This window comes from Elephas maximus, chromosome 4, assembly GCF_024166365.1.
Source record: "Elephas maximus indicus isolate mEleMax1 chromosome 4, mEleMax1 primary haplotype, whole genome shotgun sequence".
NCBI lineage: Eukaryota > Metazoa > Chordata > Mammalia > Proboscidea > Elephantidae > Elephas > Elephas maximus.
Window position 1 is genome coordinate 191,253,287 of NC_064822.1, and position 27,506 is coordinate 191,280,792.

General features: G+C 52.6%; 2 protein-coding genes across 5 annotated transcripts in view; both read right to left on the bottom strand.

The window, feature by feature from the left end:
* CELSR1 (cadherin EGF LAG seven-pass G-type receptor 1) overlaps positions 1-27,506 on the bottom strand; it is a 195,322-nt gene that overhangs the window by 158,985 nt on the left and 8,831 nt on the right. The gene's annotated exons all lie outside the window — the stretch shown is intronic.
* On the bottom strand, positions 111-1,648 carry LOC126076173 (uncharacterized). Its single transcript, XM_049884690.1, has 2 exons — positions 747-1,648; positions 111-677 (listed from the first exon to the last, which is right to left on the bottom strand). The coding sequence occupies exons 1-2, from the start codon at positions 1,375-1,377 to the stop codon at positions 400-402; spliced, it is 909 nt and encodes a 302-aa protein (XP_049740647.1). The 5' UTR covers positions 1,378-1,648; the 3' UTR covers positions 111-399.

Here is a 27,506-nt window from a genome sequence, read left to right on the forward strand (position 1 = left end):
AACCACCCCATCTTTATCGTTCAGGAACTCCAGGGAAGGCAAGCGTGGTCAGATGGTGGCCCACCTTTCATTCTGAAGGGCAGGGCAGTTCAGGACGGGTTTTATCTATGACTCAGAACACTGTCCTACAGACGGTGGGAGAGCTTCGTGGGGAATTAGCAATCGGAGTCCAAGGCCTGAGAGCACGGCCAGCACATCTCTGGGTGCTTTGAGGACCCGTGAGTAGGTTCCAGCACCCCCATTGGTCAGACAAGGAAACCGAGGTTCTGAGAGGTTATGTGACAACCCTGAGGTCACCAGATAAGGGGCATCCAAACCCCACGATCATAACCCTACACTCTCCTGCCTCTAACTTTTTCCCTTGAACAACCCAGGCCAAAATCAGGAACAAGATGTTTTTTAAAAAACGCATGCTCCATGCAAGGCTGTAAGTACAGCGATGACCAGGCTGTGAGTACAGCGATGACCAGGCTCTGAGTACAGCGACAACCAGGCTGTGAGTACAGCGACGACGAGGCTGTGAGTACAGCGACGACGAGGCTGTGAGTACAGCGACGACCAGGCTGTGAGTACAGCGACGACCAGGCTCTGAGTACCGCGACGACCAGGCTCTGAGTACGGCGACGACCAGGCTGTGAGTACGGCGACGACCAGGCTGTGAGTACGGCGACGACCAGGCTCTGAGTACGGCGACGACCAGGCTGCGAGTACGGCGACGACCAGGCTGCGAGTACGGCGATGACCAGGCTGTGAGTACGGCGATGACCAGGCTCTGAGTACGGCGATGACCAGGCTGTGAGTACGGCGATGACCAGGCTGTGAGTACGGCGATGACCAGGCTGTGAGTACGGCGATGACCAGGCTCTGAGTACGGCGATGACCAGGCTGTGAGTACGGCGATGACCAGGCTGTGAGTACGGCGATGACCAGGCTCTGAGTACGGCGATGACCAGGCTCTGAGTACGGCGATGACCAGGCTCTGAGTACGGCGATGACCAGGCTGTGAGTACGGCGATGACCAGGCTCTGAGTACGGCGATGACCAGGCTGTGAGTACGGCGATGACCAGGCTGTGAGTACGGCGATGACCAGGCTGTGAGTACGGCGATGACCAGGCTGTGAGTACGGCGATGACCAGGCTGTGAGTACGGCGATGACCAGGCTGTGAGTACGGCGATGACCAGGCTGTGAGTTCGGCGATGACCAGGCTGTGAGTACGGCGATGACCAGGCTGTGAGTACGGCGATGACCAGGCTGTGAGTTCGGCGATGACCAGGTTGTGAGTACGGCGATGACCAGGTTGTGAGTACAGTGATGACCAGGTTGTAAGTTCAGTGATGACCAGTAACCAGTCGCTGCCAAGGCGACTCTGGCTCATGGCAACCCCACTTGCGTCAGGGTGGAACTGTGCTCCAAAGGGCTTTCAATGACTCACTATTTATAAGTACATCTCTAGCCCTTTCTTCTGAGGTGCTTCTGGGTGGGCTCGAACTTCCAACTTTTCAGTTAGCAGCTGAGCATTAACGTTTGCATCACCCAGGGGCTCTAGTAGGGTGGTCCCCTCTTATCCACCAAGGATACATTCCAAGACCCCCAGTGGATGCCTGAAACATCGGATAGTACTGAACACTATATATACTGTTTTTTCCTATACGTACATACTTATGATGAAGTTTGCTTTGTAAATTAGGCACAGTAAGAGATTAACAACAAAACCTACACGCCAGACAAAGGGATGGTTCACGTTCCACAGAGGGACAGCTGGAGATTTCTCCCCGCCACTCAGAACAGCACACAACTGAAAATTTATGAATTGTTTATTTCTGGACCACTGTTGACTGTGGGTAACTGAAACACCAGATGTGGGGGGCTACCGTGCAGTGATAACTGACTGTAAAATACTTCCCTGTACCAAATAAGCTACCATGACTGTCCTCCCTAGGAGAAGTGGGTTATGTTTTCAAGGCCCCCATCTGGAACTGCACCCCAGGGCGCCTGGTAAGCATTTGACTGGCTGCAGTTGGAAGTGGCCACTCCAGGTGACTCTAGGAGACACTCCGCCATCCCTCTGTCTCCATCCTCTCCTGTGGCTTTGTTACTTAACAGTGGGGGCAGAGAGGAGCTTTCCTGGTAAAATAAGGGGCCTTGGGGTCCTAGGCTCAGCTAGTAATACCATAGGGGCCCCTGGCCCTTGGGTGGACAGGCCCTGAGAACTTAGCAGGCAGGAGCCCGCCCCCTTGGGGATGGAGCCTTGGACCCAGAAATTCAACTGCCATGTCCAGTCGACAACCAGAGGCTGTTCACTGGCTGGTTGACTCCACCTAGGAGGTCAGCTAGAGCCGGTGCTGGAAGACTCCAGACTCCACCTCTGCTCTGACCAGCCCTTTCATGCCAGATGTGGCTGGGACAGCTGGCAGGTCACTGAGCTCACAGGGCCGGAGCGACACTACGCTGTGTCACTCCTTGGTGAATGTGGTCTGCCAGGTTGGTGGTGGGGGGGAGTTCTGGATTGAACTGTGTCCCCATATTTAGGTGTTGTAATTCCTAACCCCTATACCTGTGGACCTGGAGCCCTGGTGGTGCAGTGGTTAAGTGTTCGGCTGATAACCAAAAGGTTGGCAGTTTGAATCCACCAAGCCGCTCCTTGGAAACCCTATGGGGCAGTTCTGCTCTGTCCTATAGGGTCACTATCAATAGGAATCAACTTAACGACAACAGGTTTGGTTTGGTTTTGGTATACCTGTGGGCCTAATTTCATTTGGGAATAAGGGCTTTCTTTGTTAGTTAATGAGGCCATGTCAGTGGAGGGTGCGTCTTAAACCAATCGCTTTTGAGATATAAAAGAGCCGATCAGGCACAGAAACAAGCAAGCACAGAGGGGAAAATCAATGCCACACGATCTCTCCGGAACTGAGGAACACAGCTGAAAAGAGAAAAGGACCTTCCCCCAGATCCGACAGACAGAGAAAGCCTTCCCCTAGAGCTGGCGACTTGAGTTCGGATGTCTAGCCTCCTAACTGTGAGAAGATGAATTTCCTTTTGTTAAAGCCATCCATGTATTTCTGTTGTAGCAGCACTGGGAGACGAAGACAGGGAGTCAGCCTGAGACTCCTCTTCCTGTCATTCATGGTGCTGAGGAGGTCGGAGGAACCTACAACCCCCCAACCTGTGACCACGGGAGGCCCCAGAGACCTGCCAGAAAGAACCAGGTATTGTGAACTCCACCAGCCATGGTCAGTTCCCAGCAGGAACGAGCCAGGTAGCCAGAGGCTGGGTGAGATGCTTATTGCTACCTCAGTGTACAGTTAATCCTCAACCAACCCTACGAGGTCTGTCCCTACTTCAAAGAACAAAAACCGGGGCTCAAAGAAGTTAAGCAAGCTGTCCATGGTCACACGGAAGCCATAAACAAAAAAGACCAAGTTTCCATGACAAAAATATTTAAAAGTGACACAGCAAGATACACCATAGAGTTAAAAGAAAAACTCAATATTATGAAATATATATGTATATTACAAGTTTATAACATGCAAAGAGTAAATAAATCAATAAAAGATAACCTAACTGAAAAAGCAAACTGGCAATTCACAGGAAAAATATAATGGCTGATGAACAGATGAAAAACTGCTCAATTTCCCTAAAGAGAGAAATGCAAATCAAAAAAGAAAGATATTTATTTTTACCTATGGAAAAGATTGAAAAAGATTGATCTGTCCAAGAATTCCAATAGTTCCACCTCCGGGCTCAGCTCCCCAGCACCCCTCCAGCCTCCACAGTGGTGACTCCAAAACGCAAACCCCACCCAGCCACCCATCTCCAAACACATGCCCCCACACCAGGCCATGCTTCCACCTTCTCAGCCAGTCAAGCAGACCCCTTGTGACCTGTCCTTACCCACTTCCCCCTTCATCGCCGGCCACCCAGGCCTCAGAGACTGAAATCTGGACCCTCCACATCCACAAACAGGCTGGGCTCTGCCATTCAGTGCCCCACCTTGCAGCTGGAGCACTAGGGCCCCCATTCATCTGGGTGGCCGTTCCCACCACAAGGTGCTCACCATGAGTCCCCAGACCTCACACAGCCTGGCACCGTGAAGAAATCATCATATCCACCTCCCAAATACCCTCCTCACACCTCAGCACACCGTCCCATGACATGTTCACCTGCCGCCTCCCCCACGCTCCCAGGGCAATGGGACACCTCCTTCACGGGCGCCAGTACACCCGCGTGGCGCTCAGCACAGGCACACAGTGTGTGCCTGGTCCCCAGTGCTATCACCATCATCAGCCCCGATGGCTAGCCCACTGGCCTTCTAGAACCACCAGCCAAGCTCAGGGTGACCCTTGGTGACAGGTGCCTGTGGCCTGGCCATCCCTGGCAGGGGGGGCTCCCGGGACAGCTCCTCTGGAGTCCTCTCTGCCACTTCCATTAAATGGCAGAATCTGGGCCCACTAGAAAGAAACATGGAACAGAATTTCAGCTTCTAACTGAATCCAGACTTACTGGACCTGTTGAGACTGGAGGAAGCCCCAAATCTACCGCTCTGAGGAAATCTTAAAACTGGGAACCGAAATTATTCCCTGAAGCCATCTTTTAACTAAACAACTGTTTAGCTAAACTAGTAGAGAGTGTTCACTGTGAGCACTGTGCTCTTTTAAAGAATTATCTATAGGAGATCAAAGTGCCAACAATAAGGCTAAAGCGTAGGTGAGAAGTTTAGGGGCAGGGAGTCTAGTCAGCGGTGGTGAGACAACATGGGTAGGAATAGCGACGACAGTGCGAAAGACGTAACCAACGTCACCAAACTGTAGAAACTGACCAATGGGTGTATGCTCTGCTGGGTATATTTTCACAAGAATTGAAACGTAAAAAAAATGAGAATCTGGGCCCACTAGTCAGGTGTGCCCCAGGGCAAGTGGCCACCCTGGTCATCACATTGTCCTGGAGCCCATGTCCTCCCAAGGCAGACACTGAGGTGTGCCAGGCCTCCCACCAGGCAGCGACACCAAGCATCATGCCCGCAACATCTGCCTGAGGCTCACTGCCCCAGCCGTCACCCGCCTGGCCACTCCTGTCCACTCCCCTACAGTCGTCTCCACCACAGGAAAGCCCTCCTACATGTGGGTTTACAGTCCTGGGAGAATGGAGGCCTGGGGCAGCCCCTGCCCCTTTGCTGAGACACCCTAGTGCCGGGTGTGGGCTCAGCACCTGCAGGCGCTCACTGGGCGTGTGTGGGGTTAAAGGCCCCCCCGAGCCTCCTCAGGGCCCCTGCCTCCATAGCTCCGGCAACAGCGGCCAGTTGACCGTGGGCACTGCCTGGCCCCCTGGAGAGAAGCTTCCAGCAGTCAGGCCAGCCAGCTTTTGCAGGCCCCTGTGTCTGCAGTGCCCAGAAAGAGTGGCTCCGGGCAGGGGCTCAGGAGCTTGGGAGTGTTTGTCCACACGGGGCAGCTGAGGGCGAGGGGGAGGAGGGGCCCATCACGTCCCTGTCAGGAGAATGTGAGCAACGCGGGGCTCTGCTTTCTCTCTGTCATCTGCTCGGTCATCCCCTGCCCCCCGCTGGGCCTGCTTGCCCCCTATAGCCCCCTGTAAAAGCTCTTTGTTGTGTGGCATTTCCCACAAGCCAGGCCCCCCTTCTCCTCCCTCAGCGTCCTGACACTCACCTCCCGCCTGCTGGCCCTCCCTGAAAGGCGTCGCTTACTTGCTAAATTCCGACGGTCTCTCACGCTCTCTAGGCAGCCCCCCCATTTGCTATGAGTGCCCTCATGTTTTGTTCCCTCAAGTGGTTTCTCCATGGCCCGGCCCAGTGCCGCTTCTGACACGCATGCGGTTCCTCTCAGGGTCTCAGGGGCACAGTGCTGCCTTCAACACACGTGCAGTCCCTCTCGGGGGTCTCTCAGAGCCCCAATGTTGTCTTCCACACGCATGCAGGGGTCTCTCAAGGGCCCAGTGCCGTATCCCACACGCGTGCAGGGGTCTCTCAAGGGCCCAATGCCGTCTCCCACATGTGTGCAGGGGTCTCTCAGGGGCCCAGTGCCGTCTCCCACATGCGTGCAGGGGTCTCTCAGGGGCCCAATGCCACCTCCCACACGCGTGAGGTCCCTCTCTGGGTCTCTCAGAGGTCCGGCCCCAGTTCATTAGCTGCAGCTTGTTTGCCTCCCAAGGGTCTATGTGAGTCTCAGTTTAGCTGAAATTCAGAAATGTCAGATTTCTAAGAATGAATATGCCACAGAGTTATAAATAACACATCTCCCACGGGTGGTGAGAAGAAAGCCCTGCCAGTGTGAGAATGCTCCTGGAAACGCTGAGATTTTTCCGGTTGCTGTAAACCTGAGACGCGAGGCCTCCAAAGGAGGCAGGGCTTGGAGCAGTGCAGCCATCTGTAGGGCCCCACTGTCCTCCCTCGGCCGTTCCAGACAGACGGGGAAGCCACTAAAGGAAGCCACTAAAGAAGCAAAGTCTGTGTTTGGCTGTCACAGCTCGGGGGCAGGGGGCTGCTGACACCGGTGGGTAGAGGTGGCTGGGGGGGTAGAGTGCTGCTCAACACCCTACAGTGCACAGGGCAGACCCCGCCCCCAACAAAGAATGATCCGGGCCCCAAGTGTCCACACTGCAGAGGATGAGACAGAGAACACAGGTTTTTGGGGGTTCCGAGGCTCAGGGGACAGGTTAGGGCAAGCCCTTGAAGGAGGGTACCTGGGCAGGAGGGGCCGATGAGGGGCCGGGGCAGTGGGGGAGAGGCTCAGCAAGGCGGGGCCCAGAGCATCCTGAGGCAGGGGCTTGCTCCTGGGACTTGGCACACAATAGATTGTTGGTTAAAGGAGCCCTGGTGACGCAACGGGTTAAGCGTTCAGCTGCTAACCAAAAGGTTGGCAGTTCAAACCCACCAGAGGCTTCATGGGAGAAAAGACCTGGTGATATGCTTCCCTAAACATTAAACCAAAAAAAAAAACCATTGCCATCAAGCCAATTTTGACTTATGGCAATCCTACACGACAGAGTAGAACTGCCCCATATAGTTTTCAAGGAGCGGCTGGTGGATTTGAACCACCAGCATTTTCGTTAGCAGCCAAGCTCTTAACCACTGTGCCACCAGGGCTCCCTATGGGGCAGTTCTATCCTGTCACATGGGGTTGCTATGATTTGATAGGGGACCCATGCAATGGGGCACTGAGAACCCACAGCACCCTCCCCTCCTCCACTCAGGTGACAAACTCATCTCTGTCCTCACCCCTCTGACAAGCCCACTCCCCTGTCCCTGCACAGACAGTGCCTCTGAGGCCCTGGGCCAGGAGGGACCCGCACTCCTGGCCACAGGGCTAGTGGAGGTGCAGAGGGAGGGAGAATGTATCCCCTTCCCAGTGTGGCTAGGGACAGGGATGATGGTGCTGGACTAGTTCTGAACCCTCTTTGTTCAGCAGATGAGGCTAGCCCAGCTGCACCCACAGGGGTGGTCTCTGATCAATCAAGGGGACGTAAAAAAGCTAAGGTCTTCAGGGTGTGAAATGAGTAAACGATTTTTTTTTTTTTTTTTTTTAAACGAGGAGGCCCAGCTGTGGGCTCTGCTTCAGCATTAAAGAAGCAAACAGCACTGAGCAGCTCGGCTCCTTCCAGGAGACTGGACTGTCCCTCTTCCTGGGCTTCCCCTTGAAGGCAATTAAAGTGAGGGGATACACACTGTTGCTCAGGGCCATTGTCCCACGGGGCGGAGCAGGTATCAGGACAAAGGGCTGGCTCTCCAATGTAAAGGGCCCCAAGGAGTGCCCATCGCCATGGCAACTTGTGTGCCTGCCAGGGCCTTTCCAGCGACAGACAGCCAAGAAAGGCATCCTGGTTGCAGCCAGGGCGGCATGGCTGACACTAAGTACTCCCCAGGCACAGCGAGGCCCTGGGAGCACCAGAAAGCACCTTCATCTCACTAACACAAAAGTCAGAAACAGCCCAGCACAAAGAAAGTCACAATTAAAGCAAGCCGGGAGGTCAACAGGGGGCATCTCTGGGCTGTGGGGCTTGGGGGTTTCCTGCTTCCCCCTTTACGCTTTTGCCAGAGCTGTCTAGAGTGAGCATGCTTACCTTTGTAAACAAACCCCGCCCCCCATTTTTTTTTAATTCTGAAAACCAACTTCTATTGCTCATAATAAAGTTTCTTAAAAAATTAAAAATACAAAGTGCCGGTTTTCGTATCAGGTCAGCCCAGCAGTTGTCTGGGTTTGTTTGTGCCTAGAAGACAGGTATTGAAAACGGGCTGGAAACATCACCACTATGGAGAAAAGATGCAGACGAGGACGGCATGACCCGGTGCACGCGGCAGGCCCTACAGTCCAGCCATCTCCTCCAGCCCCTGGCCCCATGAGTCTACACAGCTGGTCGGCACAGCTCAGGCCCGGTGGCAGCCTATGGCTCCTTCCACTGCCCTCATCACCCAGGCCCCTAAACCTCATGGGGACCACGGAGCTTGTCAGAGTGCCCTGCCTGCCTCCACACAGAACACAACCTCGGTAAGCCTTCCCTTTTGGACTATACTATATAACACAGTGCTAACTGTGCTAAGTGTCTCTGGCATTCTGTCATTCATTCATTCATTCAACAAAAACCAACTGTGCCTCCACCTTGGGCAGCTGTTAGCCGCACAGACGACAGTGGGACCCCAGAACTTGATGCTCAGGGCAGCAGGGAAGATATGCCTCAGGGCCACGTCCTCTGGGGGAGCTACAAAGTACAGTGGGCACCTGGTCACCTGGTGCTGAGGGCAAACAGTGGGCAACCAGGCAGAGGGTTGGGGCTGGCGAGGCACCTCCCAGTGTGGGGCAGCCCCAAGATGAGCACTTTCCCACTGGCAAGTGGGTGCCCTCAGCATCTGTCCTACAGCCCCAGGTGCCACCAACTACACATGTATCTCTGGGTAACTGGACACAGTTACCCACCACCCTCATCCCTTTCCTGAGTAAGAACGTCCCTTGCCCAGGTCAAAGGAATGTGGGGTGTTGGTTTCCTCTCATTTTCCTCCCAGCTCAGCTATTTCAATTCCGCCATGACCATGTGGCACCTTGCGGCAAATCGTTGAGGTCTGGGGTGCCCCAGCTGACACAAGCCTTGCTCCCCATCTCGGCCCAAGCCCAATGGTCCCCATGCTGCCAACTGTGTTTGGGGTGGGCTGGCAGGAGCCCTGGGTGTGATGGCAGTTACAGTAGTAACGATGCAGCCTGTACGTATCAAACCCTCACCAAGAGCATGTCCTTGAGAGCTTACAACTAGAGGGAGATGCTGGAGATGGTCCCATTTACAGGTGAGGAAAGTGCGGCACAGAGGTGAGGGGGTGTAAGGCCTAAAATGCAGGCTCAGTGTTATGTATATACCTTGACATCAGGAGAAACCAGGAGGGCCTCGCATAGCCTAAGCCTAAATCCCCTGCCCCCTCTGCTTCCCCATGGTCCCTTCACCAAACAGCCTCCTTACCCAGGGGACCAGGCACAGTTACTGCTTCTCCCTGAGTGGTACGTTTCAGTTCTCTGCCTGCCCGGAGAATTATCCAAACCAGCCAATCACATCCTCCTGTGGGAACCAGAGGGCACTTCACCCTCTTGTTACTACAAAGCCTGCCTCCCACAGCCCCTGCTGTTTACTCTGTTCCTCAGTGTGCCCCCGTGTTGCCCGTCATGGTGCAACGTCTTCCTCCCCTGGCTGTGAGCACACGTGACTGATAAACTGCTGTCACCTCGTCAGTCTGTCCAGGGTCAGTTGTCGTGTGTTCAGCCATCCCCATAACGCTACGGTGGGAATTGCTCCCTCACCAGCAGGGTGAAGAGGAGGTGCTTAAAACAGAGTGGTCTCCCCGGGCTGGATTCAAACCCAGGTCTCTCTACCACCTCCACCACCACGGTGGCCCCCTGACTGGGCCACCCGGGCCTCCATACAGCAGCGGCGACCCGGAACAGGGGCAGGAGGCCCTAACTGCTGATTATACTTTCTATAAATATCAGGCAACACAAGGGAAAAAGTGTCCATGACTGTCTTAGGCAAAAACAGCCTATAAATCCTCGAGGAGATAAAAACCCACATCTACATCCCACACGCAGGATCCTGAGTAAGGCTGTACAGGTGCCTGGCTCAGCCCACAAGCTTGTCCACACCCGGAAGTCAGATGTAGTCAGACAGCTGAAATGGAGGCGTTCCAGCACACGGGGTCTCAGGTTACAGCTTGAGTATCTCAAGCAACACCCTCAACCATAAAATTTCAGCAAAGATGAATTTGGCAGGGGGGTGGGGGGCTTTAGGTTCACCGTAATGAGACCCCGCAGGTGGGGTTATTAAATCTGCCCTCATCCTCCGCACCAGCAACGGGAGTTCCATCACCATGGGGCGCGCTTCCCGTAGGCAGCGACATGTTTGTCTAGTCCATCCTTAGGGTCTCGGGGGCCGGCACTCCCCCACAGAGAGACTCTTCCTAAGTGCTCGTTGGGAAAATGACACCGGGAACTAAAAGCTGCAGGTAAGTTCACTGATGCCTACTCAGAATAATGGGGTGGATTGACAAAGGGGCCGCAACAATAGGCTCAAGTGTAACAAGGATCGTAAGGATGGCGCAGGACCGGGCAGGGTTTCCTCCTGTCGTACACACGGCCGCTATGAGTCGGAACCGACTCCACGGCCCCTAACAACAACTCAGAATAACAGACTGTGTGAATGTTTATCATTTATCCCAGCTCTGTATGTGGCATGTCTACAATTCTCTCACTTCCCAGCCCCTCATGGGAAACAGTCCTTGAGGCCAGAATCTGCCTCTAACTGTGGCTGAGGTGGGGGGGTCTTTCCACACCTAGGTGGGGCCCGAGGCTGGGGCTCCCACTGAGGCTGAAGGACGATGGTGCCAGGGGGACTGAGAGAGGCTGCTGACCACGGGGACATGTTTCTAAATTGCACTGATCTCCCCGCCAAATCCACCGAAGCTTTGCTTCAACTGTCGGCCTGTACGATGCTGAAGCCCTCAGCCCAACACTTATCCCAGTTCCCAGCGGCCGTGGTGTCAACTTGACGACGGCAACCCCGTGTGTGTCAGGGCAGAACTGCGGTCCGTGAGGTTTTCAGTGGCTGGTTTTTCAGAAGCAAGTTCACTGGGGCTTTCTTCCAAGGCACCTCTGGGTGAACTTGAACCGCCAACCTTTTGGCTAGCAGCCAAGTGCTTTTTACTGTTTGCACCACCCAGGGACTCTGACATTGAAACGGGTCCTGATATTCCATCAGGGCGAGGCCCGAAGGTGAAAGCTCACCTGATGCTCTGCTCCGCAGGCCTGAGGCCAGCGGTCATTCAGAGTCAGTCCTGGAGGGAGGGGCTGGAGGAGGACATGGCCCGAGGACACAGATCCCACTGGAAGGCAGGGACAATGGCCACGGTCAGCGCCAGTGGGGCCACTCCCTTTCATCCTCCCAGACCATGACCGGCTTTACGGGGCCATCCTCCCCACACCACAGAGCAGCAGGACCTCTAGGAGGTGGTTGCCCTGCCTCGGGAGCCTGGTCAGCACCACAGTGGGGGGCTACATTCAGAAGCAACCCCACCCAGCACACTTGGGTCTCTGAGTCACTCTACTGCACTCAGCAAGCGCAAGACAGTGCAGGAAGAGCCCTGGAGCCCCACCTACCCCTCCGGGGTGCCAGCCTCCACCCACAACAGCTCCAACCCTCGAGCCCGGTTGGGTTTGCCGCAGGTCTACGCTGGGCCACCAGGTGTCCACTCCAAGGCCACTGCTGGATGCGGGCCCTCAGCCCTTGTCTCAATCCCAGCATTCTTTAAAGAAATCACATTTTAACATCTTTGGCTACACACCATCCGCATGCGAAGATTATTTCTTGTAACGAACATACAAACTTACATCCACATTTAGAGATTCTACGTGCACAGTCACAATTAAGAACATCACCAAAAGCTCCTTTGCACCTTCAGTTTTAGAAAAAGTTTTATACACAACACACACGCGCACACACACACACACACAGGTTGTTTCTCTGGAGGACCCTGACTGACACAGACATATAGCATTTGAAATGCCTGCAATAGAGTCTGAAGGAGCCCTAGTGGCACAATGGGTAAGTGCTTGGCTGCTAACCAAAAGGCTGGCGGTTCAAACCCACCCAGCAGCTTCAAGGGAGAAAAGACCTGGTGATCTGCTCCCATAAAGAGTTACAGCCCAGGAAACCCTATGGGCAGTTCTATTCTGTTGCATGGGGTCTCTCTGAGTTGGAATCAACCCAACGGCACCCAACAACAATAACAGAGTTTAAGTAAAAAGAACAAGTCACAAAACAGTTTACACAATATAACAATTGTGGCAAAACACACACGTATATGAATATACATAGAAAAATCTGGAAAGATACGCTACAGAAATGATTATTTCTAGGTAGTATTGCTTCAGGTTGTTTCTCTTTACTCTCCCACATCAACTGCAGAAAAGTTAGTAGATGTGTCATGACTATTGGCACTTAGCCCACTCCTGCCCTTCTGTGCTCTTCTCTGCAAAACAGGGGGCTGGAAGTCTGAAAACTACCTTTCCCCGCCTCCTCTCTGACCTGTGGGGTTCTAAATAGTCCTGCCAGGGGGAGGAGCTTGTGCAGATCAGGAGGGAGGAGGCCATTCACTCTGGGCAGTGTGGGCAATGCAGTGGTGCGACAGGCCCCTCGGGTCTGGTGGGGGTGCTAGCAGAGGCATTGGCTCTTGCAGGGGCTACCCAGGGGGCAGAGGAGGACAGGCTCCAAGTAGAACGGGCCCTGCAGTGGGTGAGAAGAACGAACAAATTGACATGGAAGAAGTGCATCCAGAATACTCCTTAGAAGTGCAGATGGTGAGACTTTGTCTCACATGCTTTGGACATGTCATCAGGAGGGACCAGTCCCCGGAGAAGGACATCATGCTTGGTAAAGTAGAGGGTCAGCAAAGAGAGGAAGACCCTCAACGAGATGGACTGACACAGTGGCTGCAATAATGGGCTCAAGCATAACAACAAAGTGAGGATGGCACATAACCAGGCAGTGTTTCATTCTGTCATACACAGGGTTGCTATGAGTCGGGACCAACTAGATGGCACCTAACAACAACAACTAATGGTGGGTAAAAGGCAGCACCAGCATGGGCCAGCCCCTTTACGTAGCCACTCCAATTCCCTGAATTAAATCCCTTTCTGCTTGAAATACCTAGAGTGGCTTCTGTTTTCCCCACTGGACTCTGACTGATGCATCCTGTTAATAAAATCAGTCTTTCAAAAGCAGAGAAGTGTAGAGAATACCTTTAAAGGATTATTTTTCATGGTAAAGTATCAAGGCTTCCACTAGCCGGACATCTGCTTGCCCAGGCTGGCTGAATGCCAACAGCTCAAGAGAGAGAAGCTTTCACCAGGCAGGGTGGTGCTGGCTAACGAGTGCGGGGGATTTCACAGGATGGAGCTTAGATGGGGGCGGCCAGGGAAAGGCACATGGAGGAAGACGCAGGCATGCTGGGCCCTGACACCAAGATGGGGTTAGGACGGCAGGGTGGAGACAGCCTGAGGTTGGACTCAGCGAGCAGCAGGTGGCCACGAAGTGGCTAGGAAGCAGTGGAGGCCCGAGTTTGGCTGCAGGGGCCAGGTACTGAGTTCAATTCCACAACATTGCATTTACCCCATGGGCTAGGTGCGGTGTAGGGCCACAGACGACCCAGATGGAGCTCTTGGTCCAGAAGGGCCTCGCTGAGTGGCAGCTGTGGTGACCTGGGCCAGGTGTCCCTGAGTTGGCGCTGTCGGAGCTGGGGCTGATGGTCTGTGGAGATGGGAGTTAGGGTGGGGGTGGGATATAGGATTCCGGGCAGGGACGAGGCGTGAAGACTGAATAGAAGCTCAGAAACACCTGCTCCATGAAGGTGGGTGGGCAGGAACTGGGGGAGAAAGGGGTTAGGAGCGGCATTAGGTCTCCAGAGGCAGGCCTGGGGCAGTGGTGGGCAGCAGGGATTCACTTGACACTCAGAACAAAGTGTGTGGGGGGTGGTGATACCGCACTCTAAAAAGATGAGTCTGAGAGAGGCTTGTGGTAGATCTGGTGAGCCAGGCAAGGAGCTCGGATGGTGCCTGGCCAGTGCCAGGTTGGGGGCACCAATGGGTCAGTCTCCCAGAAAGCAGAGATGCTCAGGACTCCAACCACAGCCCGAGTGTGTCAGGGCTGGCTGTCAGCTAGGGGGACCAACCCATCCCAGTTTGCCCAGGACTTTCTTGATTTCAGCAGTTAAAGTCCTGTGACCTGGGAAGCCCCTCCATCCCAGGCAAACCAGGGTGTTTGGGGACTCCAGTGTCAGCCAAGAGATGGGAAAGAAAATGCCTGGCAGAGCCCCAAAGGTTTTGGTAACCAATTCGGGATGGGAATTCCAGGTTCAACCCCACGCAGGCAGGCAGATGCACTTGACCCTTTGCTATAGCCTGTCCCCCAAGCCTTGCCTCCAGGCACTGCCCACCACAAGCCCTGCGAGGATGAGCCAGGCATCTGTCACTCCCACCAAGGCAGCCCGTCACCGTCGGTAGACAGAGATAAGTCTTTGTGATTTGACAGTGTCTCTCCAATATCAGTAACAAAAACCCAAAGTGATATTGAACATTGTTTAAAAAATGCCATCTGGTTTTAAAATGTAAAAAATAATGTGCAGTTCTGGGGTGACGAGAATGTTCTAGAACTAGACAGAGGGGTGGTTGCACAACGTTGTGAATGTACTAAAAGCCACTGAATTGTACACTTCAAAATGGTTAAAATGGTGAATTCTGTGTCAAGTGAATTTTACCACAATTTTTTTTAAAAGTATACATGGTTGCTTTCAGAAACCAGAAACTAAACTTGTTTAACCTGTGTTACGAGCTGGTGGTACCAAAGTCAGCCCCCCTAAATCAATCTATTAACCCTACCAAGAGAACTTTATGGGGAGTCCTCGACTTAGGGCGTATTCAAGTTAACACGATTTGCACTTACGACTCTGTTTTTTTAATGATTTGTGTATTTTATTTTATTTTATTTTTATTGTGCTTTAAGTGAAAGTTTACAAATCACGTCAGTCTCTCAGACAAAAACTTATATACACCTTGCTACATACTCCCAATTGCTCTCCCCCCAATAAGGCAGCCCGCTCCCTCCCTCCACTCTCTTTTTTCGTGTCCATTCCGCCATTTTTTGACCACCTCTAACCTCTCATCTCCCCTCCAGGGAGGAGATGCCAACATAGTCTCAAGTGTCCATCTGATCCAAGAAGCTCACTCCTCACCAGCATCCCTCTCCATCCCATTGTCCAGTCCAATCCCTGACTGAAGAGTTGGCTTCGGGAATGGTTTCTGTCCTGGGCCTGATCTGTGTATTTTTTTATGGACGCATGTATTAAAATGTATCTGTAAGTTTATATGTAATGTTCCCTAAACCCCAAAGACAAATAAAGATTGTATTTATGTACATAGTGAAAATAAAGGGCAATAATAATGAAAACTAAAAAATGAGGTATTTGACTTACATCAGAAACGACTTACAAGGAAGTCGTCAGAATGGAACCCTGTCATAAGTCGGGTACTGCCTGTACACAAAACACAAAAAAACAGACGTGCGGTTCGTCACAACTCGAATACATCACAAGTCAGAGACTACCTGTATAATACAGTGCCTCTGACAAAGATTATGCAGTTATGATCTTGTAAAAGTATAAAAGGTTTAGAAAGTTTGTCTTTGCCACCTTAACACCTGCTTGGCAATTTCCTCGTCCAGCTCACTCGCTCCATCGTGCCCCTTCAACTCACGAATTCAGTTCTCCCGCCTCTCACCATCATTTTCTCTTCCAGAAGTGGCAGCAGTACCCCAAGTGCTGTGATGGGAGCTGCCACCTGCTCCCTACAGCCACACTGCCGGAATTAGCAGGCACAGAAGGGCAGCTGGCCTCCCTGACCTCACACTTCCCACCCTCCTCCCTCATCCACCTGCAGCTGACCCCTCACTGACCCACCCTCAGAATCCTACTTAAGCCTGTGTCACGTGGGGTTAAGTCATGAGATACCCTTTTTGTTTTTTTAAGCAGGAATTACAAGGGCAAGAAAAACCCAGAAGGCTTAGGCTCGTCGGCTTCAGACAGTGTAGATGCAGAGACACACGAAGTTACATGGAAGACAGACTTCGAAGCATCCTGGAGTCTGGCCCAGGTGGGTGCTCACCCCATTGGGACAGCATACAGAGGAACAGCCCTGCCCCCCCAAACCCAGCCCTGCTGCCTCAGTTTCCTCAACTCCAGAGAGAGGAGCTGCGAGACACAAGTTTGTCACTGAAGGAGCTCAGCCCAGTTTTCACCACCCCAAATTCGCTTCTGGTCTCCAAAAATGCCAGGCAGAGAAGCAACGGAAACAACAGGAGGGGAAACAGAGCCCCTGCAGACAGGGTGGGCTTCCTGGCTCGACCAGGGACTCGGAGCCAGCTCAACCCTGCAGCCAGCAGCTTCCCACCTAGAACTCCCCACTTCCTATTTAGCAATAAATGGTGGCCGGTGCTGGCGGGCAGCAGAGACACATGCCACCGTCACCGAACAGTCCTGCTGTCCCCAGCGCGTGTGCTTACAGTGAGATGTCCATGCAAACACACCATCTCATTCCACCAGGATCCTTGCCCTGTACACCACACGCACACGCACTCACATGCACACATACACAGGTACACACACACACTCATACATGTGTGCCTATATACACTCACACACACATCCTCACACACAGGCAGACACACATGCTTGCGTGCATACTCACACACGCGCACATACATGCACACATACATGTACGGTCCCACCTGTTCGTGCATACACATACATGTATGCACATACATGCTCACGCACTCATACATGCTCATGCGTGCACATGTGCTCACACACATGCATATAGGTACAGATGCACAAACATGCATCACATGTGCTCACAAATGCTTGCACACATGCACTCACACATGCCTACACATACATGTATCCACCCATATGTTCATGTGCACATACATATTCACACTCATGCACACATGCTCACACATACACACCCACATACATGTAGGCACACGCTTGCACAGACACGCACGCACATACACAGACACACAGAGGCAGGTCCATCCCTGACCCCTGACAGCCGTTTGCCGGATGAATAGGAAATCTCAGAGAACAATAAACCCTAATATTTTCCATTCTCTCTTTGAAGATCTGTGGGGGGGCGGGTTCAATAACATATTTGGATTTTCCATGCCTGGAAAAGAGGGCTGGGCTGAAAAGGACACTCCCACAGCTGTGTCACTTGGCTTTAAGACACAAAAAAGAAAGGGAGGGGGGACTCGTGTCTGAAAACCTACCCGGTGACCCCGGTTCTGCATGGTGTTCACTCTGCACATACTGCTCGCCCCCCTCTTAAGTGACACCGAGAAGCAGGACCCAGACTCCATTACCATCTCATCTCAGCAGTTACCCAGGAACAAGACGTCTGTGAGAACACAGTCAACGGGGCCTTGTCCTGCCCATCATCCAGGCCATTAGGGGAAGAAAGGAGGACGAAGGGGCCGGCTCCCCAGAAGCCACTGGCATGCTAACAAGGGAATCTGACGCTGTTTTTCAGAAGGTGGGCTAACTGGATTCTGTTCATTCGGAAAGGAGACCTCGGCGTACAATTTAACCCAAAGGAATCAGGGTCAAGCACCTGAAACGAAGGTAGGTCTGTACCTGGAAAAACTGGTCCACACACACAAAAAGCCCTGGTTCTCTCCCTAAAATCTAATACCTAACTGACTGATAACAACTCTGTATGGCTTAATAAAACCAAACCAAACCCACTGCCATCAAGTGGATCCCGGCTCATAGCAACCTTATAGGACAAAGTAGAACTGCCCCATAGGGTTTTCTAGACTGTAATCTTTATGGGAGCAGATCACTACGTCTTTTCTCTTGTGGAGCAGCTGGTGTGGTGGAACCTCCGACCTTTCAGTTAACAGCCAAGTGCTTAACCATTGCACCCGCCACCAGGCTCCTTAATGGAACACTGCCTGTTGCCATCAAGCCAATTCTGAGTCATGGCAACGCTATAGGACAGAGTAGAAATGTCCCGTAGGGTTTCTAAAGCTGTAATCTTTACGGAAGCAGACTGCCATATCTTTCTCTCCGGAGCTGCTGGTGGATTTGAACTGCTGACCTTTTAGTCAGCAGATGAGCACTTAACACTGCGCTACCAGGGCTCCTATTTATGGCTTAATAAGAGGCTTGAATTAAGCACAGGTGTCAGCTTCCAAAGTCTGTGAGTGAAGCAGAACTTTCCAGAAGGCCCGTGAGACAGGGAGTGCCCGTTAGCCTTTGCAGGCGAGCCGTGTTCCTCCTCACACTTGTACAGACAGCAACACGCCCACAATTACAGCCCTCTCTGCACAGGCCCAGGCTAAGCTGGAGGACAGAACCCAGAGACAGTGAATGTCCCCAGGAGCCAGCTCATGCGCAACGTCAAAGGCCTCCCAGAGGCGAGGCTGGACTCTCTGACCTCATCGGACCTAACAGTTGCTGGTCAGTGGCTCCAGCAGACCCTGACCCCATGACCTGAAACCTTTGCAGACCGCAATGTCCAGACCCTGGGATAATTTTGCTCATCTTCCTGAGAAGCCTGCACCCTCCACAACGCTGCAGACGGGCAGTTTCCACGACCCTGCCTGCCCCACCCCCGCATCGTCCACACCAACCCTGGGCCCTTTGCTTCCTCGGCTGCTTGGTTTGACCTGCCCTTCAAGGCTCAACAGCTCCTGGCCTCTCTGGGAAATCCCTCCTGACTGTCCCAGCCTGCAGGGCTCCCTGCCCCCCCTCGTTGGGCTCCCCCCACCTACAACAACCACTATTTGCCTGCATACACTCAGCTCACCAAGAGGTCTCTGGATGGTGCGAATGGCTTGGGCTCCACTACTAACCTAAAGGCTGGCAGCTCAAACCCACCCTGCGGCACCGTGGAAGGAAAGGCCTGACCATCTGCTTCCATAAAGATTCCAAATGTCAACCAGGCCCACTGCTGTTGAGTCAGTTTGGACTCATAGCAACCCCACAGGTTTTCCAAGGCTGTCAATCTCTACAGAAGGACACTGCCACATCGTCCTCCTGCAGAGCCGCTGGTGGTTTCGAACCGCCGACCTTTTGGTTAGCAGTCGAGCGTTTTAACCACTGTGCCAGCAGGAGTCCTTCTGTACAGATTACAGCCAAGAAAACCCTATAGGACAGTTCTACTCTGTAACACATCGGGTTGCAATGGGTTTGATTTGGGTTTAACCAGCTCCCCCGGAGTTCAGTAAAATCCTGGTGACTAGGGATGGGGGCTCCTCATTCTTCCTAATCAAGGTGCGCCCCCCCCCGCCATTGCATGACCAACACCACACAGCTGCCTAGTTCTGACCCCACTCCAGTGTCCTTTCTCGGGGAGACAGCATTTGAGATGACCAAAAAGTGTGAAGAGTTGGAAGAAGCTAGAACCTTTATTTGGGCCACCTCCTCTCTCAGGAACCCCAGAGCTCAGGAGCTATAAAGTTACAGGGCAGAAACAAACTCAACACTTCTGACTCCCAGGTGTAACTCCCCACACTCCAGAACCTTCTCTGTCCTGGTCCTCTGAGCCAGGACTACAAGGTCATTTTCAGAGTTCCCAAACCATTTCTCTTCCCTCCTCTGTTCCTGATGGTCAAGAGAACATTCTGGTTTTCTGAGGTTGCTCTGGTGCCCTTGGGAACGATCTGTCTGCCCTAGTGGCCGTAGTGGGGCCTAAGGGAAGTCCCAGGCAGCCGAGGGGGGAGCCAGCTCCAAAAGAGGCCAGCATAAAAAGGAATGAAGTTCTGTTACATGCTACAACGTGAATCAACCTTGAAAACATGCAAAGTGAAAGAAGCCAGACACAAGTCACATAGTGTGTGATTCCACTCATATGAAATGTCCAGAACAGGCAAATCCCTAGAGACAGAAAGTTATCAAGGACGAGAGGGCGCAGGGACAGGAGTGACTACTTAACAGGTGTGCCCAAGCTGGATTCTGCGTTCCAACCTTTAGCCTACAGGATGTTACAACAGTCAGGGTCAGAGGTCCTGGGAGATGTGATCCCACGCTGTGTCAGGAGGGGACACTGAGGCCCAGAGGGGGTGGACGTGACCTTGTCCCCCTGCCCCAGACTCGCCAGCATGGGGCAGTGATGGTGCAGACCCAAACCTCACTGCCGACTATAGTGAACTCTCTGCGGCTCTCTCCAGTAGGGAGAGGGGCTCTCCTGAAGGGCCTGCATCCTTGCCCCTGGCTCCACCTAAGGGGAAACTCCCCGCAGCTAAACAACCTCACTCTGACAATTAAAACAGTCTCTCAGACAATCAGATAGCTGATAACAGTTTATTGCCTTGTAAGAGTCTTATCTCCAAATGCTAACATAGTATATGGCTTTATATGAATTAATTACTGTTAGCTTAACTTAACCAAGTACTATTCAGATTAGATATACACAAATCTTAAAACTATAAAAATTATATAGAACTGGCCGTGAAGACAGACAATTAAAAAAGAAATCTTAACAAGAAAACAAATGGCCCAATTACAAAATGGGTAAAAGACCTGAACAGACGTCTTACCAAACAAGATCTACATTTAGTAAATTAGCATATGAAAATATGCTCAACATCACACGTCACTAAAAAAAAAATCAAACCCCTTGCCGAGTTGATTTTGACTCATAGCGGCACTATAGGACAGAGTAGAACTGACCCATAGGGTTTCCAAGGCTGTAATCTTTATGGAAGCAAGCTGCCACATCTTTCTCCCATGCAGCAGATGGTGGGTTTGAACTGCCAAACTTTTGGTTAGCAACCAAGTACTTAACCACGGTGCTACCAGGGCTCCTTCAAAAGTCATTAAGGAAATGCAAATCAAAACACCTCCGCACACTTATTAGAATGGCTAAAATCCAAAACACTGACAACATCCAGTGTTGACAATATGGAGCAACAGGAACGCTCACTCACTGCTGGTGGGAACGCAAAATGGTGCAGCCACTTTCGAAGACAGTCTGGCACTTTCTTACAAAGCTAAACACAGGCTTACCATACAATCCAGTAATCATACTCCTAGGTATTTGCCCAAGTGAGATGAAACACACAATCACATAAAAACCTGCACACAAATGTTTATAGCAGCTCTATTCAGAACTGTCAAGGAGCCTTGGTGTTGCAGCAGTTAAAGTGCAGGGCTTGGCTGCTAACCGAAAGGTCATCAGTTTGAACCCATCAGACACTCCACGGGAGAAAGATGTGGCAGTCTGCTTCCATAAAGATCACAGCTTTGGAAACCCTACGAGGCAGTTCTACTCTGTCCTATAAGGTCACTAGACTTGGAATTGATGACAACGGGTAAACAGTTATTGGTAAAAGAAACTGGAAGCAATCAAGATGTCCTTCAACAGATGAATGAACAAATGTCCATATAAAGGAGTTTTACTCAGAAATGAAATGAGCTATCAAGCCATGAAAAGACATGGAGGAACCTCAAATGCGTGTTGCTGAGTGAAAGAAGCCCATCTGAAAAAGCTATATTCTGTACGATTCCAAGTATATGACATTCTGGAAAAGGCAACGAACGCTATACAGACAGTGAGGAGATCAGTGGCTGCTGGGGGTTGGGTGGGGGGAGGGATGGACAGGTAGAGCCCAGGGCATTTTCAGGGCAGGAAACTGTTCCACGCGATGCTGTGATGATGGACCCAAAGGACTGTACAACACAGAGCGTGAACCCTAATGTCAACTACGGACTTGTGTTACCAATAATGTATCAGTATTGACTCATCATAGGTCGTGGGTGGCACAAATGGCTTGCACTCGGCTGGTAACCAAAAGGTTGGTGGTTCGAACCCACCCAGCAGTGCTGTGGAAGACAGGCCTGGCCATCTGTAAAGATGGCAGCCAAGAAAACCCTACGGTGCAGTTCTACTCCAGAACACATGGGGTTGCCAGGAGTTGGCAGCTAACAACAACTGGTTCATCAATGGTAGCAATGAAAGCGAGATGTTACCAACAGGAGAAGGAGCATACGGGGGAGGGGCAGAGGGGAACTCGGTCTTTTCAGTGCAGCTTTCCTGTAAACCTAAACCTGTGCTTGAAATTCAAAGTCTATTAAAAAAATTTTTTTAATTATTTGTTAAAAAAGAATGAAAACTTTCTGCATGGAAGAAGGTATGGGGGAGAAGGAGGAGGGGGGTCAGATCCCAGCTGCTTCAGCTCCCTTCATGTGATCTGTCAGTGTCCAGGACCCAGAAACAGGACCTGGACTCACACGTGACCTCGTCCCTCTGCCCAGGGCCACCCACCGCCCCTGCATCACTCAGATGGTGAGGGGACCTCCATGCTGCCTAGAGTCCCAGCGTCCACATCTACCCCACCATCAGCAGTGGGCAGGATGGGTGCATGGCCGACACCAGAGGCTAGGGGAGAGTCTACAGGACACCCAGGTCTAGCCATGACCATGCCCAGGAAGATGACCCCTGGTCCCACAAACTTAGGGGCTCTGTGGAGGACTCCTCCCAGCATGAAGAGTTCCCCTTGGCAGAAGCCCAGGAAACAGGGGAGATGAAGAAGATTTGGGGGGCCTACCACCAGGAGCCCCCTCCCAAGGGTCATGAGCGCCCCGAGCCCAGACACCAGCTTGGCTGAGGTGACCTTTGACCTTTGGTTCTACCCAGAAGAGACCCTTACTTGGAATACACCTCCCGAGACCCCTCTCTCCCCTGCCCCTCTATACCACCCCCCGCCTCGGCTGCCCACCCCAGGACGGGGGCACAAGAAGACACTAGAAAATGCTTAGAAAACGGCCACAGCACCTTCCCTGGTAGACATGCCACCGTCACGCCCTGAGGCACTGTGACCACGCTCGGTCCCTGGACAGACTCCGCATCTGTGCAGGCTGCATTTCACTTTGTCGGCCTCCACCCACCTGAGCTGGATCAGCTCCTCTGTCCTGACTCTGCCAGCTAGGCAGCCTCACCTCTGCGCTCCTGCGTGCAGGCCCTGGGACCTTCCTAACATCCCTCCATACCAGCCTCACAGCCCTGCTCCCAAGAGATTCTCCTCACCTGGCCGACAATGCCACTGGGTCACCCTCTCGGCGCAGTCATCAGATCCTTCGGCCCAAGGCCAGTTGGGGGGACAGCACAAATCTGAAGATGCTGCTTGTCCAGTCCCCTCACAGCCAAGAGGCAACTATGATAGAGCCAGGAAGGAAGTGTGGACTGAAGACAGTCCATTCATTCATTCACTTACTCACTCATCTACTCACTCACATAGCGAACATCTCCCGCGTCCCCAGGCCAGGCTGACCGGCGGGCTCCTAAGCCCAGGTGGCACCGGGTCAGCCTCTTGATGTGTGAACCTCGGTGTCTCACGTGGGAGCTGGGCCCATGCCATGACTTGCTGGCATTTAGGAATGCCAACTGCACTGACCAGACATATCCTTCTGGAACAAACCACTGAGAGCCCTTTCTATGCACTAATTCAGCCATCCTTCTGGAAGAATCGACAACAGGCAACCCCCAACTCATGGGAATCTGTGCAAGCTTCAAGTGTGTTTTTCAGGCTCCGTGGGTTAAATGGCATAAAACGAAATGCAGCACATATGTACGGTGGGATATTATGCAGCCATAAAGAGAAATGAAGTCTTGACACGTGCTTTAACACGGACAAACTCCAAACACACTGTGCTGAATGAAAGAAGCCAAATACCACAGGACAAAGACTGTCTGATTCCACTTACATGAGACACCTACAACAGGCACACACAGAGATAGGAAGCGGGGGGAGCGGTTACCAGGGGCTGGGGAGGGGGACAGTTATCGTTTGATAAGTAGTTTCTGTTTGGGGTTACGGAAAGTTTTAGAAACAAATAATAGCGATGGTTGTACAACATTGTGAATGTAGTCAGTGCCACAGAATTGCACACTTAAAAATGGCAAAAACGGTAAGTCTTATACAGATTTCACCACAATAATAATGAAAAAAAGGTTTTTAACAACAACTGCCCACTTGCTGCTTACACCCCAATGGATGTCGCTTATACCCCACTGGATGTCACTTACATCCCGCCAGAAGCCACGCCGAATCCAAAAACACGTCATCAAGTTGATTCTAACTCACAGTAACCCTGTAGGGCAGAGTGAAACTGCCCCATAGGGTTTCTATGGCTGTAATCTTTACGGAAGCAGACTGCCACATCTTTATCCCATGGAGCGGCTGGTGGGCTCGAACCACCAACCTTTCGGTTAGCAGCCAAAGGCTTAACCACTGCACCACCAGGGCTCCCTGCAGCACTGTTCACAATAGCCAGAACAACCTAAATGTCCCCCAGGAGACAAATGGACAAACAAAACACGGTCCATCCACACAATGGAATATTACTCAGCCATAAAGAGCAAGGAAGTCCTGATACACACCGCCACGTAGATGAACAGAAAACACGATGCTGAGCGAAGTCAGTCGTAAAAGGACAAATGCTGTACGACCCCTGTGTGAAACAGGCAAATGCACGGAGGCCAAAGCGCGCTGGTGGCTACCGGGGGTGGGAGGGAGGAGGAAAGCAGGGGTCTTAGCTCAGGGGGCTCTGCGTTTCTGTTACTGCAGTGGAATCATCTAGAAGCATTTAGGGAAGGGTAGTGGTGGGAGCTGCATGAGACGAGGAAGGTAATCAGTGTCACTGAACTGTACACGGAAAAACAGGTGATCTGGCAAACGTTTTGTTATGCCTACAAAAGGCAGAAACCTGCCCAAGAAGGAAAACTCAAATATTTTCCGCTAAAACGAGTGATAGAAAAGCAGTAAGGCTGCACCCTGCCAAAGGTGGAAAACCTGTGAGACCTGGGAGAACAAGGCAGTCCTGTCAAGTTCCAGCTCCCGCAAGTTTCACTGCATATATTTCTTACCACAATTTAAAAAATGAAATGAACAAAGGGAAAAGGAAAAAAAAAGAATGAACCCAGGACCTTTGCCCAGGACACCCAGGAACAGATGCCCACTAAAGCGTTAGAACACCAAGGGGCTGCCCCGGGGCTTTCCTCAGCCTTGGACTGCTCGCACCTCAAAAGGGGAACTTGTTGCCAAGACACCCACACGCCCTTACCTGGAGTCAAGGGCGAGAATTCCCGACTCGCAGCTTTCCTTAAAAACGCCCACTCCTCCCACCCGGTGCCAAGTCGCCCCGGCACATGCAGCCACCAGCTGCCATTGTGTGGACCCCAACTCACGGCAGCCCCGTGTGTGTCAGAGTAAACTGTGCTCCAGAGGGTTTTCAGTGGCTGATTTTCCAGAAGTAGATCACCAGGCTTTTTTTCCAAGGCACCTCTGTGTGGACTCGAACCTCCAACCTTTTGGTTGGCAGTTATGTGCGCTGTTTGCACCACCCAGGAACCCCAGCATATGTCAGCGAGATTTAAAATCGGGGTGGGGGGGTCTTGTTCCTCATTAGCCTCCTCTTCTACCAAGTAAGGTGGCAGCTACACGGCCTCGGCTGAGAGCCCCACCCTGTGTGCCCTTCCCACCCATTCCACAAATATCTGCCAGACACCTCCTGTGTGCCAGGCCTGGTGCCTCATGGTCCCCCCAGGACCAGCCCAGCATTAAAACTGGCCCCCAGTGTTACAACCTGGACTCCTCTGCTGCCATCGGTCCTCAGGTCACCCTGGTTACCTGGCCGCCTTCCACAACAAACATGCAAAAAGCAAGGGGACGGCCAAGGAGAGCCGAATTAAAAAGGCTTATTTACTACATCCCGCCCCCCAGTAGTCAGGAGCCTAATTCTAGGACTTTCCTATGGACCTGTGTGTTCAGGTTACAGGATCAGAAGAAAAAGTTAGAGAAATATTTCCCCCAAGGCTTTGGCCTGCATGGAATAGGGCTGAACTTCGGAATAGTTCCCACAATGCTGTGCCCCACATGATAAAATCTACTGCTGTTTGAATCTGAGTGCTGGCAAGGATGACACGCTGGGCACTGTGCCACCCACTACAACTCTAGGCCCGGACGCACTGCCAGAGCCCCCCAGGCCCGCACCCCCTCCATCTATCCAGTTCTGAACAGGTTTCTGCTCTCAGGTTTCTAAATGGGTGGCGTCTACGTCAGCCCAAACCTAGTGGACTTCTCCAGTGGTGCCACTGGGCCCCGATTGGGGCTTTCACGTCACCAATAATGCAGGTTACTCTTTCAGACGTGGCTTCAGTACTCCCTCCTCCTGGCTGGTTCTTCCGAGGGTCTCAGGGCACTTTCCAGGACCACCCCCTCCTGCCACCACCGCCCCCCACCTGGTGATTTTTCTCGGATTTTATGAAACAATCTCCCCGTCACCCTGGTTGTTAGGTAGAGGAAGACAGAGACCCCACACCACCAGCTTGCAGGTGCTGAGGTCAGGACCCAGGCCCTCATGGGTCCAAGTCACCCCATCGCCCGAGGCCCCCGCCCATCCTCCCAGCGCCCCCCCCCCCCCAGCTCCCTTCCAGGCTCTGCGACCTGCACATCTAAGCCTTCCTGACCATCTCAAAGGTGCCTCGTGGTCCTCCCCACAGCGCATCCCTTTCCTACAAGCTTCTCCCTCACTCTCACCCCTCTAGAGCCTATTATTCTGAGAATGGAGCCACACGGCCGGGCTCAGGTCCCACTCTGCCACCCCAGCTGGGTGACCTGGGTGCGCGTCACTGAGCCTCTCAGGGCCCTGGCCTCCACATCCACAAGACGGAAATAGTAGCAGTACCTACTACTCATAAGGTAGTGTGGGCCAGGAAACTGGCTGTGCTCAGACAGGCCGAGCCTGGGACTTCCTGGCCCGGGGAGCACGTGGCCATGAGCAACCCCGTCTGCACCACCATCTGACCATCTCACCGCCCAAAGCCCTCCTCCGTTGGTCCATGTCTCCACCCCACCACCCCACACTGGCCAGGCTGACTGCACGAGTTCCCGCCATGCTCCCTCCTCCCTCCACCACCCTTTCTTACTGCCCCAGAGACCGGCCCATGTGTCCACTCAGCCCCAAGCCTCCTCTTCACAGGACCACCAAGCCCTACTCAGCCCAGCCCTCCTCAGACTCAGGGGGTCCCCATCCCTGCCCAGACTGCGTGCCACACACTCACAGTTGCACCGGAGTGTCCCGGGACCCACCTTTCTGCATCTGCCAGTCACCTCCCCACATCTGCCAGTCACCTCCCCATCCTTGAATTCAGCCCACGTGTACCACCACCCGCAGCGAAGGGCCCACAGTTGTTGTGCAGACCACACTGGCTGCACACAGCAGGCACTCAATAAATGGATAAACATTCCATTTTTGAGTCACGGTTTCAGAAAGTATGTTAGTAAGTGACTTCGGTGTTCACAGTTATCTATGTCCTTAAGTGGTTAGCGTTTCCAGAGCACCTAACTCTTCCCGGATAGTTTCTGTCCCAGGGAGAACCCAGCTGCACCACTGAGGGATTTAAGATCTCCTGAGCC